Genomic DNA, 17,902 nt, shown 5'->3' on the forward strand with positions numbered 1-17,902 from the left:
AGACAGCCTACGTTCTGCTGCTGGTTGCAGTTCCTAGGAAGGACCTAGAGTCAGTAAGGAGATGGGATTGCAGATGGTTGTGGAGTGACTGGGAAGAAGATTGCTGATAACCAAACTGTGGCCAAATAAGAACACAGGTCACTGTGCACAGCAGTCCCTTCCCCTCGGTGCTGTGCGTGCTTCTGTGGAGGGGGAGGCAGGTTTCCTAGAGAAACGTGACAGGGCTAGAGAACTTAATTTGGGATACTTCCTGTTTCTGAGTTTGTCTGTCTTGCTCGGGAAAATTTTATGTACGGTTTTGACGGCCATGAACTTTTGATGGAACTAAACTGAATTAGTTTAGATTGAACTAAACAGAATTTTTTTTTTAATTCAGTCTAAAATGGTCACATGTCAGCAATTTTATTCAAACTCAAAGTGTAAAATACACACAGCCTGTCTGGACAGTTTTTTTTATTCAAGGTGTTGTGCATGTGGCTAGACAGAAACAGGCATGCTTCAAGGGGATCACATGGTATTGGCAAGCATCCCCAGAGAGTAACAGGAGATGAAGGTGTTCTTAGTGAGCTGAGTTTAGGAAGAGGTCCAAACACACAGCAGAACAGTCATCCTGCTTCTTATTCTGACTCGTGGCCGTGCTGGATGGCCCACACAAAGGGTTTCATAGTAAGGAGGCAGCAGACGGTAGTAGAGCAAACACCAGAGGGCAGGTTTGGGGTTGGCAATGAAAGCCTGGCGTGCCTGTGGAGGAACACAGACTTGAGAAGTGTAAGGGAGGGCGGGCGGGCCTGCAGCTGCCAGCCCAAGGCTGGGTCTTCCCAGGTGTCATAAGCATTTTATCAGATTCTGCTCTTTCTTCAGAGTCAGAATCCTCACTGCCTTCTGGTTGTGTGTCTGTGAAGGGTCACAAGACAAGCAGTGACTAAATTGAGAGTATTTTGTTGTTCATTTTAGCATCATACTTAGTACTTGGATGTATGTTGAAAAGTAAGAAAGTTTCAGGCCTCAGGAAATTTTTAGTTTATTGTGATACATAGTAATTACAGAATTTAACAATGCCCTGTAAGTTGTAGGGGTTTCATGCAGTCTGTCCTACAGTGAATTAGGTTATAGCATCTTTTCCATTCTAAGGTTGAAGAGATAAGCTTGGGAGGGTTGATGGTGCTCACAGTGGGAAAGCAGCAGGGACTGTTGGAGTGCTGTGTCCTTACTCCCTGTCATGCTGACCGAAAACCTGGGATGGAATGCGGAGCGCACACTAGTTCATTTTTAGCAGAGTAAATCTGTGAGCTTGAGAGAAGTTCATTCTGAGCCCGCCATATGCAAGGGCAGCAAAGCTGGAATGACAGTTCATAGTGCACCAGCTCCGACATGGAAACAGGATAACCGTGGGCACGTTACTTACTGGACTCACCCATTTGCGCATCCTTTTGTGTAGGTTGGTAATGTCATAATTGTGCCAGTATTAAAAGGCATCAGATCAGGGATGGACTAAGGCTGTCTATCCTTGTTTTGAGTCCTTGGGGCAATACAGGTAAAGTTGTAGGTGGAGGCCGTGTCCAGATGTCCAGTTCTGTACTGGGAAGCAACTGAAGATTTGTATTGTTGGGACATTAATTCACCCCATTCGGCTTGTTCATTATAACTACCGCCTGTTCTTCTCTGGAAACTAAGAGATGTTCTGTTCTAGGACACAGGCTGAACATCACAGCGGAGAATGACTGCCGGCGCTTGCACTGCTCTCTGCGAGACTTGAGCTCCCTGCTGCAGGCTGTGGGCCGCTTAGCTGAATACTTCACCGGGGATGTGTTTGCTGCGCGGTTCAATGATGCTCTCACAGTCGTGGAGAGGTAGGCTGGCTGTGCCAGGCAGCCCTCCGTCAGCGTTCAGCTCTCCTTTTAATGGGAGGGCAGCATGCAGCCCCTTCATGTGTCCTCTGTCCGTCCTGCCATATACAGGTTAATATGGAGCAGATGCCGTTTGCTATCCTAAGCTTTCAGGTCCTCGTCTGTAAAACTGTGGAAAATGTTTCTTGTAGTTTTACTGTGAGAATTAAGTAAGGCGCTTAGCGTAGTGTATAACACAGAGCAAACAATAAACACAAGTCAAGCTGTTACTTCATTTGCAACTTTGTGTGTTGCTGTAAAAATGGTATTGGACTTGGAAAAATCCAGGCACAGTTAAAGGCCCATGTCTTTTCTGACAGGATAAGGCAATATCAAGAAAGAACTACTGGGGCCAGGAAAATACCTTTCCTCAGGTATTTCCTCAGTTTGATCCTCAGGTCCAACAGGACCAAAAAAAAAAAAAATCAGAAAACAACAACAAAAAACTCTAGCAGGCACAGTGATATGCACTTGTAATCCCAGGTTTGGGAAGCAGAGACAGGCTGATCCTTGAAGCCTGCTGGCCAGTCAGCCTCCTGCTTCCTACTCCGTGGGCTTCCCACCAAAAAAAAAAAAGGGGGGGGGAGGAGGAAGGGAGAAAGGAAAAGAAAATAACACCCAAGGCTGTTTGTTTTCCTCCACACAGACATGTAACTCATCCATGTGAGCTTACACACATGCAGGTACACATTTATGTACGAGAAAGGGAGGGGGATGGGGCAGACTTGACCAGACAACAGCATTCCTTTCTGTGTAGGCAGCAGACGTGAGAGGTTTAGGCTGTTCATGGTTTGTCCAGTCCCCTCAGACTCCTGAGAAGGTTGGGCAGTCTATAGTTCTGGCTACTATTTGGGTCCCTGGAGAGAAGTGCAGCTGTTGGGAAATATGTCATTCAGCTGCTCAGTCCTCCCCCACTGAGGGTCAGGTGGAAATGTTGAATTTACAACTGAGTAGGTGCATGTACGGCCTGAAGCCCAGAGCCTGATGCTTTAATCTGTGCAGTGCTCTCACCACTGCTAACGAGGAGAGGAGCCACCCCAAGAACTGAGTTGCCTTGCCCACTACATTTCTTTCTTTGTTTATTTGAGACAGGGTCTCACTATGCAGCCTGGATGGGCTGAAACTCGTTGTATAGACCAGGCCCCTGACTGAAACAAATCCATTTGCCTCTGTCCCTCAAGTGCTGGGAGTTAAAGACTTCTGCCATGATGCCTGCTCGTACCAATTAAAAAAAAACATTATGTCTTAGCTTAAAACCAAAGATAACTGAGAGTTTAAAATCCCTTAACAACAAAGTTAAAATTAATAATACTAGATGAAGTAATAAAATTTTAAATTTCATTTTAAACTTTGAGAGGCGAGTCTTCCATTTTGCTTCTGAGTAGATGTGCTAGTGGGTACTTTAGTTTATGTGTTCACAATAGGGAATTTATGATTTTAAGAGTCCAAATTCCAGGCCTTTTCTAAATTACAGAATTTTGACTGACAGAGTCTAATTTTCTTCTCTGTTCTGTGGTAGGCCTATTCCCACAGTAAGGGTGTCAAGTTAGATAACCAGTATTGCAGTGTGGTTTAGTAAGGGATTTAGATATGTATGCCCGTCTGCTTAACTAACGCTGTGGTGAGATGCCTATCAGAGAGCCTGTGTCATCATAAGGCCTGTGCTTACATACCTGCCTGCACAGCTTCGCAAGCTTAGCACTCAGAAGCACCTGCTCTTTGGTCTGCATTAAGACTAGTGTGTAAAGCTGGGTGGTGATGGCGCACGCAGAGGCGGGTGGATCTCTGAGTTTGAGGCCAGCTTGGTTTCCAGAGTAGGTTCCGGGACAGCGAGGGCCACATACAGAAGCCCTGTTCTGGAGGGTTGGGAAGGCATGAGACTATCATGATCTGACTAGCCAGTATGGTTTTTAGTGTTCTTTCATAGGTCACATGAAACCTGATAGAGTTGCTGAATACAGATACATTAAATTACATGGTTAGTGTAGATGTGATTTTAAGGAGCTAAGAGCAGAAGGCTGGGGAGATGGCCTAGTGGGTAGTCTTGAATGCTTGCTGTACTGTGGGGTCCAAAAACAGGAGGATGGCTGAAACTTGCTGGCCCCCAGCCTAACTCTTTTCATTTGACATTTTACTAATTATAGCCTAGACAGGTATATCAAGAGATCCTATTTCAAGGAAATCAGGTGAAGAAAACTAGAATGGAATACCCAGAACGTATCTATGGCTCCTGTTCTCGCATGGCACATGCACACAGCCATGATTTTAACATGTGCTGTTCACTGATAGTTGCTGTTAGATTTGTGGTTAAGGACTTGGCTCCTTATTCATTTTCTTGACCCTGTGGAAGTGCCTCCAACCCTCGATCTATTTATGGGTTCCTTTTGGAATAAAGTTGTGCATTCCACTAGCCTGAGAGGAACATTTTCCAGAGCAGAGTCTTTCTTTCTTGAGTGCTAAGCTCTTTCGGAGATGGTGGGTCCCAGACATCCCCCTCCCCACCCTCCTTCTTCTCCCACTACCATCTTATTATGGCGTGGGCTGGGACCAGGCAGCTGCCTCTGTAGTGAGGCCTCAGTTGAGGGGTGTGCGTGCAGGCTTCTGTGAAATTGGCCCGAACTCAGGCAGCACTGCTCTGTCAGCTCAGAAGCGACAGGACAGAGGGCCCTCCTGCTTCCTAAAAGAGCCCACTGCTGTGCCCACCAGACACAGTGGTCATCGAGTCAGCGGCGTACCCAGCTGCTTCCCCTTACCTGGACATCTCCGTTTATTCTGGAAAGATTTGTTCCTCCCACCCCTTTCTTCCAGCATTTTGTCATCAACAATTTCTAATCTTCAGAGAAGCTGAGAGAATTATACAAGGAGGGAAGGAGGAAGGGAGAAGATGGATGGATATGAACCCACCACTAGATTCTGGATTCTCCAGCAGACATTTACTCTTTTCTTCATATTGATCCATTGCAAACTTTGAAATAATTTTAAATTTGTCATGTGTAGATTTGTTTTCTTAAAACATTTTCCCCTCACTTGTAAAAATAGTGTATATAGCTGGGCATAGCTCATGCAAGTAATCTTAACACTTGGGAGGCTGAGGCAGGGCGATCAGAGGTTTAAGACCAGTCTGGGCTACATAGCAACACACTGCAAGAAAAGAAAAGTATATACACACTTGCATGGCATTGAGTGTCATGAGATACATGACACATACATCTAGGAATATAGAGAAGTAGAGAGGGAACAGTAGGCCATCATCTACCCACTCCACCTACCCCTAGACCAATCCAACATGTTCTTCTGGTGAGGATTCTTTCAGCCTTTTCTCTGTTGTGTGTGCACGTGTGAATGTGTCACAGTGTGTGAATGTATAGGTCAAAGGACAGTTTGTGGGAGTCAGTTCTTCCCTACTGTGTGGGTCCCAGGGATCAAACTCAGGTGAACAGCCTTGGTGGCAGGTGTCCGTACCCACTGAGCCTCCCAGCAGCCACTGCTTTTGAACTTTTTGACAACATAAATGTTGTGATGTTTTAGAAAGGATCATTGTGATCATTGTGCATAACCCTTACACACAGCTCTAGTCTATTTTCTTGGAAAGAATTGAAGAACTTTTCTTTTTCTTTTTTTTCCTTTTTGGTCTGAAAGTCTGCCCTTGGGTTTTTGTTTGTTTGTTTTTTGGCAACTTGCCCATTTTGTTTGTTTTGGGCGCTCATGCTTAATGTCTTTTCTTACCTATTCCTCTGTCAACAGGTTAGTCAAAGTTACCCTGTACGGATCTCAGATAAAACTGTACAACATCGAAACAGCCGTGCCATCAGTGTTGAAGCCTGACCTCATTGATGTGTAAGTAGAGTGTGGTGACTGCCTTCTCAAGAGAGATGGTGACCCTAGCTCCAGAGGAACTGAATGTAGGGAACAGCGGTGACTGCCGTAAATAGAGGGAAAACTCTTGAGCTCTGAGCCTAGAAAGTCAGATGGTTGATGTACGTCTGGGTGAGTGTAACTGGTTGAACAGGAATGAGGCTCTATGGGACAGGCATTGCAGGAAACAGCAGTGAAGTTAGGGACTGGTGAGCACCATGGTGGAAGAGGAGGCCGAAAGCCACAAGGGGTGGCGCAGAAACACCTGAACCATGTGTCTGACCTGCACGCAGATTCTTCACTGCCAGAGTTGGTGTGGAGAGGAAAGAAAAACCATCTCAAACTCAAAAGATGCTTCCACCATGGGGTGGAAATACTTTTCCCTAGAAACTGAGTGTCCTCTAATTCACTTCATTTCTATGTTGAGGATTCAGTCCCCAGGAGCACCCCTTCTAAATTTTATTTCCAGTGCCAACTGCTGCCCAGCTGTGCTTCCTGTGCTGCCAACTGATGGCAGTTGGGAAGTTGGGATGCCCACATCTTCCCCTGCAAGTTTGATTAGTTTGCTGTATTGGGTCTCAGAACCTGGCAAGACACACCCGGGTTTATTTTAAGAGATGAGTGCCAGATGGGATGAGTAGAGCAGGATATATGAGGGGTTCAGAATTCCCTGTCTTTTCTGGGCAGCCCCCCTCCAGGTACCTGCATGTGTTCTGTGATTCAGAGGCTGCCTAGCTCGTTCTCTGGGGCCTATTATGAGGCCTGACTGATTGGTTACAATAAGACATCAGGGAAAGCTTTAGTCCCTTTATCCTCTCTAGAGGCTGAGTGTGGCTAAAAGTCACCCACAAAGCACATGGCTAGTTCTCCTGGCAGTTTGGCCTACTTCCTAGGAGTTATGCTCAGGTGTGTTGGAAAGGGATGTTAAAAGTAACAAAAGACTGACTTCTGAAGCTACTGGAGGAACTGAGGGCAAAAGACCAAATGTTTTCAAGCAAAGGATGGATGTCCTTATTTGAGGGGATGTTGAAGGACCATGGGAGCTGTAACACCAGCAAATGGTCTAAACCAAAACAATGTTCTAAAGCAACTGAAGCACAGAAGGGCTCCCAGACAGCTTCCTTCAGGTTTTAAATTTGGTAGGATGGCACAGTGCCCAGATGTCAGTATTAAGTAGAACCTCAGGTTATTTTGACACTTAACTCAAGTTTCTTGGATAAAGTATGTAGATGGGAAAGTGACCTGGAAGGGATAGCATTTGGGGATTGGAAAAAAAAAAAAAAACCTACCCTGTTGGACTGCCTCAAAGGCTTGCTATGGACTAGAGCAGGGGCTGATAAACCATGACCTATGGTGCGCGCACACATGCCTCGCCCATCTTAAAAGTAGTGACAGGAGGACCAAGCTGCAACAGTTGGAAGACCTTAATCCAGGCAACATTTACTGCAGCAGAGCATGTGTCCCAGTGAGTGCTCAGCAGAAACTGACTTAGAGTAGACACTGAAAAGAAGAAAGTGTAGAGCAATAGAAACATGATGTTTTCTATTTAAAGTGTGTTGCTTTCCTCTTTGAGAACGAGAGTGCTGTGCAGCAGCTCCAAGGTGCCGGTTGACTCATGATCAGTAGCGCTTACAACAGGGTCGCAGAAGGCTTGAAAAGCCCTCCTTCCTCCTTGTGGAACTCTTACACGTGTGTGGGGGGGTGGGGAGGGTGGGGGGGTGGGTGTGTGTCTCTTCCTTCTTAATTTTGATATTTAGAGCCTTAAGTAAAGGTAGAATGATCAGTGGATTCTGAATATGAAAAATAAAGTAGCTGCCTGTTAAGGATTTCTAGATTTTCTTACTTTGTGATTTTCCTACTTTGTGCTACTTAGTTTCTTTCTTTAATAACTTACTTGAAAAGTTACAGATTTTGAAAATCTGTAGAATACGGTTTAGAAAGGGAAAGAAAGGAACAAAAAAAAAAAAAAAAAAAAAACCCTGTAGACTAAAATCCCCTCAGTGGCCTAGAGTCATGAATTAGTTTGACCATTTTTGCCTTTGGTTTTTTCGGATTTCTTTCTGTGTGTTTGCAAACTTAGGTACTTTTTATTTGTTTTTGTTGAACAAGTTGAAAATAAATTGCTACTTCACCTATAAATCCTCAAATATTTCCTAGGTACAAATCTATTCTGTAGAACTATATTACCATAATAAATACTTAAAGTATTGCAAGCTAATATCTGGTTCACACACACACACACACACACACACACACACACACACACACACACGGGGTTAAGGTTTAATCATGATCCAACATTAAGTCTGTCTCCTATAATCTAGAATAGTCCCTACTTGTACATGGTGTGTGAGTAGAGGTGTGTGTCAAAAAGACATACAGATAACTTGGAGGCTAAGACCTTAAGTTTGCTGTTTTAAGACTATTCTACAGTGCAGATTTGGCAGGTTTTTCTCCACTGTTTCAGCCGTAGGCTAAGTGTTTGCAGCAAGATGGCTGTACCCTACAATGTCTTCTGTCATGCCAGTAGGCACTTGGGTCATTGTTGATGCTAAGTTTGATTGAGGAGTGATTTCTGTCTGCATTGTAGATCTGTCCACAGGCAGGTTCTAGAAACTGTAGCACTCAGGATACCCCTCATACCTAACCTTGCTGGGGTGTTTGTTTGTTTGTTTGTTTTATTTTGTTTCTGCTTTTTTGAAGCAGAGTTTCTGTGTGTAGCCCTTGCTGTCCTGGTACTTCCTCTGTAGATCAGGCTGCCCTCAAACTCAGAGATCTGCCTGCTTCTGCCTCCCGAGTGCTGAGATCACCACACCAGGCTAGGCCTTGCCGTTTAACGACATAATTGTTCTACTAAAAGGAACCAGAACTCCTTTGGGGAAATGTACTAAGTTTAGGGGCAGGGCCATGCTGGAGAATGTTGGCGAGTCAGTAAATAAGGAAGTGGTTCCTGAATGTGTCTAGAATATGCGAGAGCACACAGGAGCTCCCTTGAAGGGGGTTTTCCTGGTTAGACTTGGTCAACAATAAAAAATGGCAATGGTTATCCAGTTTGAGTAAAAATAATCCATGGGGTTATACTTTGCATTCACAGTGTAGCAGTGACCGAGAAGGGGTCTGAGGGTGCCCACACCATGTAGAACTATATATTTAGATCATATCAGAGTTTCAGCTCTGTTTGCTTAGTGGTGACTGCAGAAAAGAGTTATATGTAGCTGTGTGAGCTAGTGTTTTGAACTAGACGGATGCCTTGTCTCTGTAAGATCTGTTACTTACCATCTTTGATGAGTTGTAAGCTTTGGGGATTTGTATGTGTGGGATTTTTGTTTGTTTTGTTTTTTGAGTTCCTGACTGGCCTGGAACTGGCTGTATAGACCATGCTGGTCTCAATTCAGAGGTCTGCCTGTTTTTGCCTCCAAGAGCTGGGATTAAAGATTCACAGAACTATGCCTAGCATGTTTTGAGGCTTTGTTTGTTTGTTTTTAGTGTTGTTTTAAAACAGGGTTTCACTTTGTAGTCCAGGCTGATTTGGAACCTAGCACATTCTCACCTCAGCCTCTAGAGTACGGGGGTTACAAGTGTATACCACCATGTGTGGTTTTGCTATGAACTTTAAGTGTGTGTTTTATTAATGTGTGATCCAGTGTGGCCTTTGCAGAAGCCAAACTCCTGGACACTCTAGGGAGTGTACTTGGAGGGAGATTTGAGCTTTGGAATCTTGTATCAAAGCTACATAATACCATTACTTATTTAGATTGTAGTAAATTTTTACAATTTTTAAAGTTAGGACATTTTCTCTTACATTTGTCATCTTCGTAAGTAAACCATGTCACAGAAAGATTAAGGTCTGGTAGCTATTTAGGGACCACTGTGTGTTCTCAGCAGTGGTGGTCCTATACAGACAGTGTGAGCAGGTGGTTGATTTCTGTGCTGTCTCATGTCCTGAAATGTCCTGCACAGTGGATGGAGTTCTTGTCTTCCTCCCTGTGGAGACAAGTTTATGCCACCAGGCTCCCCTAGCCCTCTCAGATCACCGCTTCTTTCCTTCCTACAGGCACGCCCAGTCACTTGCTGCTCTCCAGGCCTACTCCCACTGGTTGGCACAGTATTGCAGTGAAGCCCATCGGCAGAACACACAGCAGTTTGTGACACTCATCTCCACCACCATGGATGCGATCACACCTCTCATCAGCACCAAGGTCTTGAGACAGAAAATGCTGTACCTTCTACCTAGCTTTATTCTCTCCATAGGCCTGTTTACCGTAAAACTGAAACAGTATCCCAACTACGGCTGATACAGCTATACTGTGTGTTCCTTTAAGTTTTTTATATGCAGCTCTTTATTTGTGTGTGCACGGGGGTGTGTGAGTGCCGCAGCCTGTCTGTGGGGGTCAGGGAATAACTGGTGGGAGCTGGTTCTCTTTTTCCACCAGGCTGATCCCTGGGTCAAATTCAGGTTGTCAGGTTTGTGGCAGCAAGGACCTTTCCCCTCTGAGCCATCTTGCTAACCCTCAAGTCCTTTTTCAAATATGACTTTTGGGTTTTGCTCCTACTGAAAGAACCTGCTCATTTTTATTGACTGAAAAGTTTTGCTGTTGTTTGATCTTATTCTTTGAAACAACATTGCTCACTGTCAGGACTGGTGGCAATCCTTCTAGACATGTTTTTGTGTTTTTACAGGAAATCTGTAGGTAGATGTAGGTGCTGCTGTTATTCCCCACATACCTTTCTTTCTTTTAAATATACAGAGCAACTTGAATTTTCATACTACCCAGTACTGTTTTCTTAAGAGGATTTGACTTTCTCATCGGTGGGTTTCAGTGGGTTTCAGAAGAGAAGTTGCCAAGTAAAGGTTACAGCTACATAAAATGGGCAGAACCCAGCAAGTCCTCACTCAAGAAGACAGCTAACTTTCATGGCACGTGCGTTTAGATGCTCTTGCTATCTTTGCACACACACCCAGTCTATTCTAATGGGGTCTGTGTTGACTTCCACAAACCTGCTGTATTTACAATGGTAATTTCTAAAAGTTTTTATATCACTGAAGGAGTATGTTTTATACTTTACCTAGCTCTTGCCTTACTTTTAGGTTGATTACATTGGTGGGAAATCAGGCTGGGAGTTTAGCTCAGTTAGTAGAGTGCTTGCTTCACACGTATGAAGAAGGCCTGAGTTGGATCCCGATCACTGCATAAAAACTGGCTATGGTGGTACATGCCTGAAGTCTGAGCACTCAGGATCAGAAAGAAGTTCAAGGTCTTCTTGGCCACATAGCAAGTTGAAGACCAGTCTGGACTACATGAGACCCTGTCTTTAAATTAATACATATTCTCAAATATAGCTTTATCCTATTATGTAATTTCCTTAGAATAAGTAGAGATTATGGCATTAACGTTTAGAAATGTTTTGTGATTCTAGGACATGACATGACCCAACCTCCTTTGTGAGTAGTTCTGCAGACCATGACTCTCTGGTGTGGGGTCTCTTCAGTCTCACTCATTGGTCCTTACTATTGAAGCTTTCTTGGGTGCAGGCATCGCTTGGCAGTTGAGTCTGTGTTTGGCACAGGCCAAGCTGAGGCCAGTTTCTAACCATTCCTTTCCTGCAGCTTTTCTTTTATGGATTTGAAATTCTCAGTGACTTGAGCCAAGTTTTTTCAGGCATGTTAAGATGAAAGAAATAAAAGAGACTGTGAGATTAGCCAGATGAAATGCAGGAAGAAAGGGCAGAATGAGACCATGGCTTGGGGGTGGCCAGAGCAGGGAGTTGGAGAATAACTACTATGCTTGACAGGAAGACTTGTACAACATGCCAGTGAGGACATTGTATGATAGAACAGGTGTGTGTGGGGGGGTGGTTCTCAAATCTTGGAGTTATAGACAGATGTGAGCTGCCACGTAGGTGCTGGGAATTGAACTTAGGTCCTCTGAGGAATATACAGTACTCTTCCTAACTGCTGAGCCATCACTCCAGCCTCAGCCTTGAACTTTTGATCCTCTTGTCTCTACTTTTTAAGGACAGGGTAAAGGACTTTTAAAGTACAAGGTAAAGTACCAACACTTGGGAAGCAGAGGCAGGCAGATCTCTGTGAGTTTGAGGCCAGCCTGGTCTATAAAGTAAGTCCAGGACAGCCAGGGCTCTTGCTACACAGAAAAATCCTGTGTAAAAAAAAAAAAAGTGTCAGGTCAAAGGTATATGTATCCATGTCCAGTTTATTGGTGCTGGAGACAGAACACCTGGGATGCCAGGCAAGCCTCGTGTGTGTGTGTGTGTGTGTGTGTGTGTGTGTGTGTGTGTGTGTGTGTGTGTGTAGGGGGATTGGGAAGGAGGAACAAGGAGTGATGCTAACCTGAGGGCAGGAGTTAACAGCTGTGGAATGGAAGACAGTTGGGAGTCACCATAGGAAACACTGCAGAGCCACCTCTCAGTGAATGGTATGGTTTGACAGTCATTAGTTGCAGCTGCCTCCAGAAAGTTTCTTCAATAGCAGTCATACAGAAGATGCAGTAAGCCAAAATGTCACGTGTCTTCTGTTTCTAGGTCCAAGACAAGTTGCTGCTGTCTGCGTGCCACCTACTGGTCTCACTAGCCACCACTGTGCGGCCTGTCTTTCTGATCAGCATCCCTGCAGTGCAGAAGGTGTTCAACAGCATCATTGATGCCTCTGCCCAGCGCCTAACAGATAAGGTAGGGCACATGCCCTCCGGCGGTCCCTGAGACCTGGGAAGTGGAGGCAGAAGAGGTTGGATCTGCTTTTACAGTCTGAGTTGAAAGCCATCTCAGCTGGATGGGCTGGACTGCGGCTGTAGGTAGCCTACTGGCGTCTTTGACTTGCAGCTGAAATCATGGTTCAGATGGGCAAACTCTTCCTGTCCATGCACAGAGACATCATTTGCCGCTAATGAGAGTTCCAGTGCTCTCATCGTTCAAGCTAGTCTGGTGGTGTGCTGGGTTTGAGCTGTATGGGAACCTCAGACTACTTAGGAGGGGGAAACGGGTGAGGTGGGTGGATTAACAGGCAGATTCTTTAGAGACCTGAACGATGGCAAGAGAATGTTCTCTGAGCCTGTTCTCAGTGGTTTCTTGGTGGGGTCAAAGGGCAGCGTCAAAAGCTATGCATTAGAGTCTGTCCAGTGAGATTTCTCCCTTTGTGAGGCATCAGATACCAGATTGAGTGGGGTGAACACCAGCTTCTTGAGGCCGACCCTGTACATCGAGATCTAGACCTGGGGTTACTTATGTGTTTCTTTTTCCTGCCTGGGTGCCTGAAAGGTAGAGGAGAGCCACGCTTTAAGGATATCTAGGACCCGAGGCAGACTGTACAGGGTGCAAATGTTGTGTCCATTTTGGCTACTTGCTTTTGCTTGTCCTTTGACCTCTGACGGATGCCTTTGTGTTCCTTCTAGGCCCAAGTGTTGGTTTGCCGTGCACTCTCTAACACCTTGCTCCTTCCTTGGCCAAATCTTCCTGAGAGTGAGCAGCAGTGGCCCCTGCGCTCCATCAACCACGCTAGCCTCATCTCTGCACTTTCCCGGGACTACCACAGCCTGAAGCCCAGTGCTGCCACCCCCCAGAGAAAAGTGCCACTGGATGACAGTAAGTAGCTCCTGTGCGGACACTGCACCCGAAGCCCCTGAGGTGACGTCGTTGCTCTGCAGAAAAGGCAGGACCCTCACCAAAGGGATTCAGTCACTAGTGCATCTGCTGGGTACGCTTCTTGCGCGTGCTCCTCCTGTCTTGTCGCTGCACGTTGGAGACCTAAGAAGACATCTGTGGGCAACACTGCCAGGAGTGCATCCGTCTGTCAGCCCTCGGGTGACCGAGAGCCCATTTCAGATGCTTGCGAAGAGGAGCAGTTCCCCTCTTCACGGGAAAGTGTGCTTCAGAGCCGCCCTCAGAAGCAGTTCAGAGGTTTGGGAAGAACCTTCCCGAGTAATGCCAAGCTGTGACTGTTTACACTGATGAGAAAAATGAAGCAATTCTAGGTCATGGATCAGTTTTTTCTTTCTAATAACGAATATCAAAATATTTTAAAAATAAAACACATCTTTTAACAGCAAGAATAATGAAACACTATTAGATGGTGTTACTTATAGCAATATCATATGGTAATTTCATCAGGGGTGAGTGTCACAGGTGGTGATAGAGTATTCTCGTTGTTTAATTTTGTTGTACCTGATTATACCAACCAAATTAGACAGAGTGGTGTGCCTACCGCATCACCTCTCTCTGTTGTGTGTCTGGCAGGCAGTGTCTGGGGAAAGTTGCCTCCCCAAGGCCAGGCAGAGAAGGTGGTGGGGTCGGAAATCTGAATGGCTGGATCTGGGTCCCGTTGTCTCTGGCTTTGGAGAACAGTCTTGAATGGTTTGGGGCTGTTGTGTTTATTATCATTACCTCTATTATTACTGCTATCATGTGGAGACTGTCAGGCTCGGAGCATCCTGAAGGCTTGATATTCCTGCCTCTGCTTCCGAGTGCTGCGTGTACAGGCATGTCCCACCTGCCTGGCTGTCGTGGTCCATAATATCCTGTCTGTGGGCAGGCCGCAGTCACACACATACGGTGCTTTCAGTTTCATTTATGTTTTTGGTAAATAAACGTTGGTTCGTTTAAAATTTTCCCTGAGTCTCCAGATAGGTCAGATCTTGTTTCTTGACGCCGTTGTTTTTAACCTCGATCCCCTGTCCTTCATCCCTGTACTCTGTCCTTTGTGGGTTCCTAGCTTTATCACAATCCCTGAGTGTGCAGTAGGGTGCCCCTACTCACCTGTAATGTGAGTGCCTTTTTGTTTGCTTTCTTACCTCACTGTGACCAAACTTTAGCCTGTTGTGAGTCATTGTCTTCCACCCTCAGTTCTGAGGGTAGATATTATCTGGCATTGTTTCAGATGATGAAAGCAGAGCTCGGCAGGTAGGAAGCTGGAGCAGAGCTAACTTTGCACACCGCCTCAGTGTGTCTCTTTTCTGCCACACCCTCCTCTGGCTGAAGCTTTAGCCTGTATAGAAGCTGGCAGCCTTGGTGAGGCCCAAAGCAGCCCAGAACATACTGCAAGTTTATAGTGGCTTGCCAAGCTTCAGCTGGACCAGCCCAGTGGGTTAACCTGTGAGGCTTGGACTTAGCCAGGTAGTACACTTAGGCAGAGTGATGACAGCTTTTTGTTCCTTGACCTTGTGTTCAGGTGCCCTGCTAAAACCTACCCCCTGACCATGACAACAACCTAACAAAGATGTGTCTCTTGGGTCTGACTAGGATTCTGCACAGGATATAAGCTGGCTGCTGCAGTTCACAGTCAGGGCTCTCACTTCCTGTGTTGGCTGATCACTGCCACCATTTTCTCTGTGTTGTGTAGAATCACAGTGTGAACTTATATGTTGGTATATTGTTAGAATTCAATATATTGACAGCTATATATATATGTATACACATGTACATATTATATATGATATATATTACACACACAAACATACAAAATCAGACTAAAAGACCGTATAGGCCGAAGAGTGATCAGGTAGTTTTTCCTAAAGCCAGCATTATTTATTACATTTCATGTTAGGCTGTGCCTGTGTGGTTAGCAGGGTTGGTGCTCTCTGTAGCTGAGGTGGGACGAGTCTGTTCTCCTGGCCATTTGCCTCACCAATTACCTCATGAGTTTATAGGGTGTTTGGTTGGACAGTTGGTGTTATGTGGAGAAATAGGGTGTGGGTATGTGGATGTCTGTGTATGTGTGTGTGTGGGGTCTCCTGTAGCCCAGGCTGACCTCAAACTCAGCTGAGTTTGACCATGAATTTCTGCTTGTGCCTCCTGAGTGCTGGAATTACAAGCAGGTACCACCAAACCCAGGTTTTATATGATGCTGGGTATTGAATAACGGGCCTTGTATATGTTAGGGATGAACTTGGGCTACATCTCCAGCCCATAATCTATTTGACTTTTGTTGTTAGTGGGTAGAGGGGAAGAGGTCTAAGTCCAGGTGTGCAGACAGGAGGACAACTGGAGTCTTGAAGGCAGGAGGAGAGAGATAAGGAGACATGGTGCTGACGGGGTCATGCAGTGAATAGGGACAAGCTCTACTGGTTCGAAAGACTTTCTTCTGTCTCTCCCTCCTCTACCCTTGTATATGTTATATTCCCTCTAACTGCACTGTGTCTCAGAAGACAGCGCATAACTTCAGCTTCATCTTGCCTTGCAGCCAAAGTGATTATTCACCAAACACTTAGTGTCTTGGAAGATATTGTGGAGAATATCTCTGGAGAGTCCACCAAGTCCCGGCAGATCTGCTACCAGTCATTGCAGGAATCTGTTCAAGTCTCCCTGGCCCTCTTTCCAGCCTTTATCCACCAGTCAGGTAAGAACTGGTTCAGAGGCCTGACTCATGGATGGTGGTGTTCATAAGGGCCAGCGTGCCTGCTTAGATCTGTAGAACAGAGCAAGCTGACCTGGACTTTGTTCAGTGAAGGGAAGCATACAGACAAAGGCAAAGGTGGTGTGCTGTGTTTGGAGAGTCTGGAAAGGTAAACAGAGCCCTTGCTGTGGGCCTGTGACATAGAGTTGCTTACAGCCTCCTGCCTGGTTTATCTTTGTAAATTAAGAGGAGTGGATGAGAGAGTAGGTGTCATAACAGACAGGAAGGGGACCTTTTTAGGTTGGTGCTGTTTACTTAGCATCTAGTTGATATGGTTTTCTTAACCCACTGTCAATGTTGCTGTTACTCTCGGCTGTGCCATTTTGAATGTGCTCATCTGCTCTCCTGAAAGCATTCAAAGTGCAGTAGGCTTGTCAGTATTAGGCAGCAGGGGCTTCATAGCTTAAGTGCACTGATTGCATCTTGTAAGCACATCATGTGCGGTAAAAACCAAAATGTCCCATGCAAGATGACATTTAGATCTGGATATGGAACCACACTAACCAGAATCAATAAGTCCATTTAGTGGCGCAGGGCAGTGTGACCTGCATGCTCTGTCATTATCTACTTTTAGCCACTTAACCTTGACCTACTGCAGGGATGATTGGTCTTAGAGAGAAATGCCAAGGCACTCAGGTGTTGACCCAGTTGGATAATTTCTTGGATGTGAGCATAAAGTGGCTCATTTTCAGTGAGAATGCTGACCATGCTGGATGCGGGACAGTAGGCTGGGCTTTAAGATGAGACAACTCATTTCCTACTGTGAGCAATCAGGCAGCCGTTCCCAGGACCAGAGCAGTGTTCTCAGCAGGCCTTTAATCATTTTCCACTTTCCATCATTGGCTCTGATGGTGTTGGGAACATTTCTTCCAGTGGGATGCATTAGAGAGAGATGACATTGCAGATTGCAAATGAAAATTGATCAAGCCACGGGTGTTTTTAGTCTGTGTCTGTGCACATGGTGTTGACATTCGCTTTGTCCTTCACTTAGATGTGACTGATGAGATGCTGAGTTTCTTCCTCACCTTGTTTCGAGGCCTTAGAGTACAGATGGGTGTGCCTTTCACTGAGCAGATCATACAGACTTTCCTCAACATGTTTACCAGGTAACACACACCCACTGCCCAGACCTTCAGAGTCAAGGGACAAGTCTGGCTGCAAAATGCAGGCCTTTCTGCTGCTTTCCCTCACCTGCTATTTAGCATTGCTTGTCGTGCGGGTTCATCAAGATTCAGTTGTGAGTTCTGTGCCTTTTTCTTGCCTGCAGAGAACAGTTGGCTGAGAGCATCCTCCACGAAGGTAGCACTGGCTGCCGAGTGGTGGAGAAGTTCTTGAAGATCCTACAGGTGGTGGTGCAGGAGCCTGGACAGGTGTTCAAGCCCTTTCTCCCCAGCATCATTGCGCTCTGCATGGAGCAAGTGTACCCCATCATTGCTGAGGTAGGTGGGGCCCGAGAGGGCCCTGTGGGGCCTCCTCACTGGGAGAGAAGATGTCTTGTGTTATAAATCTCATTTGTGAGTTCTTTTAGTACTCTTGTAAATAGTTTTTTTGGTCCCTCCTCCCCCTAGAAATGGACACCTCATGTACACACATACATAATAAATAAATACTTAATAAAAAGAATAAATGTTTCTGGATACTTAGGGCTTTTTAATGCTCATAACTCGTGGCTAGAGAGATGGCTCGGCAGTTAGTGCATACTGTTATTCCAGTATGGACCTCTAACTCTCCCTCTTCTGTAAATAAATAGTTTTTGGGC

At 45.5% G+C, this 17,902-nt stretch overlaps 1 protein-coding gene across 3 annotated transcripts in view; it reads left to right on the forward strand.

Moving 5' to 3' along the window:
• The window catches only part of Xpo6 (exportin 6), a 96,496-nt gene that overhangs the window by 71,859 nt on the left and 6,735 nt on the right, over positions 1 to 17,902 (forward strand). For all 3 annotated transcript variants that reach the window (XR_009585449.1, XM_060366859.1, XM_060366860.1), the window contains 8 exons: positions 1,691 to 1,850; positions 5,631 to 5,723; positions 9,796 to 9,940; positions 12,282 to 12,428; positions 13,148 to 13,337; positions 15,931 to 16,086; positions 17,135 to 17,249; positions 17,411 to 17,582. Coding sequence is in view for 2 of the 3 variants with exons in the window: in XM_060366859.1 (XP_060222842.1) it covers positions 1,691 to 1,850; positions 5,631 to 5,723; positions 9,796 to 9,940; positions 12,282 to 12,428; positions 13,148 to 13,337; positions 15,931 to 16,086; positions 17,135 to 17,249; positions 17,411 to 17,582 (1,178 nt within the window). In the remaining variant the exon portion in view is untranslated. The remainder of the gene's footprint in view (positions 1 to 1,690; positions 1,851 to 5,630; positions 5,724 to 9,795; positions 9,941 to 12,281; positions 12,429 to 13,147; positions 13,338 to 15,930; positions 16,087 to 17,134; positions 17,250 to 17,410; positions 17,583 to 17,902) is intronic.

This window comes from Meriones unguiculatus, chromosome 14, assembly GCF_030254825.1.
Source record: "Meriones unguiculatus strain TT.TT164.6M chromosome 14, Bangor_MerUng_6.1, whole genome shotgun sequence".
Lineage (NCBI taxonomy): Eukaryota > Metazoa > Chordata > Mammalia > Rodentia > Muridae > Meriones > Meriones unguiculatus.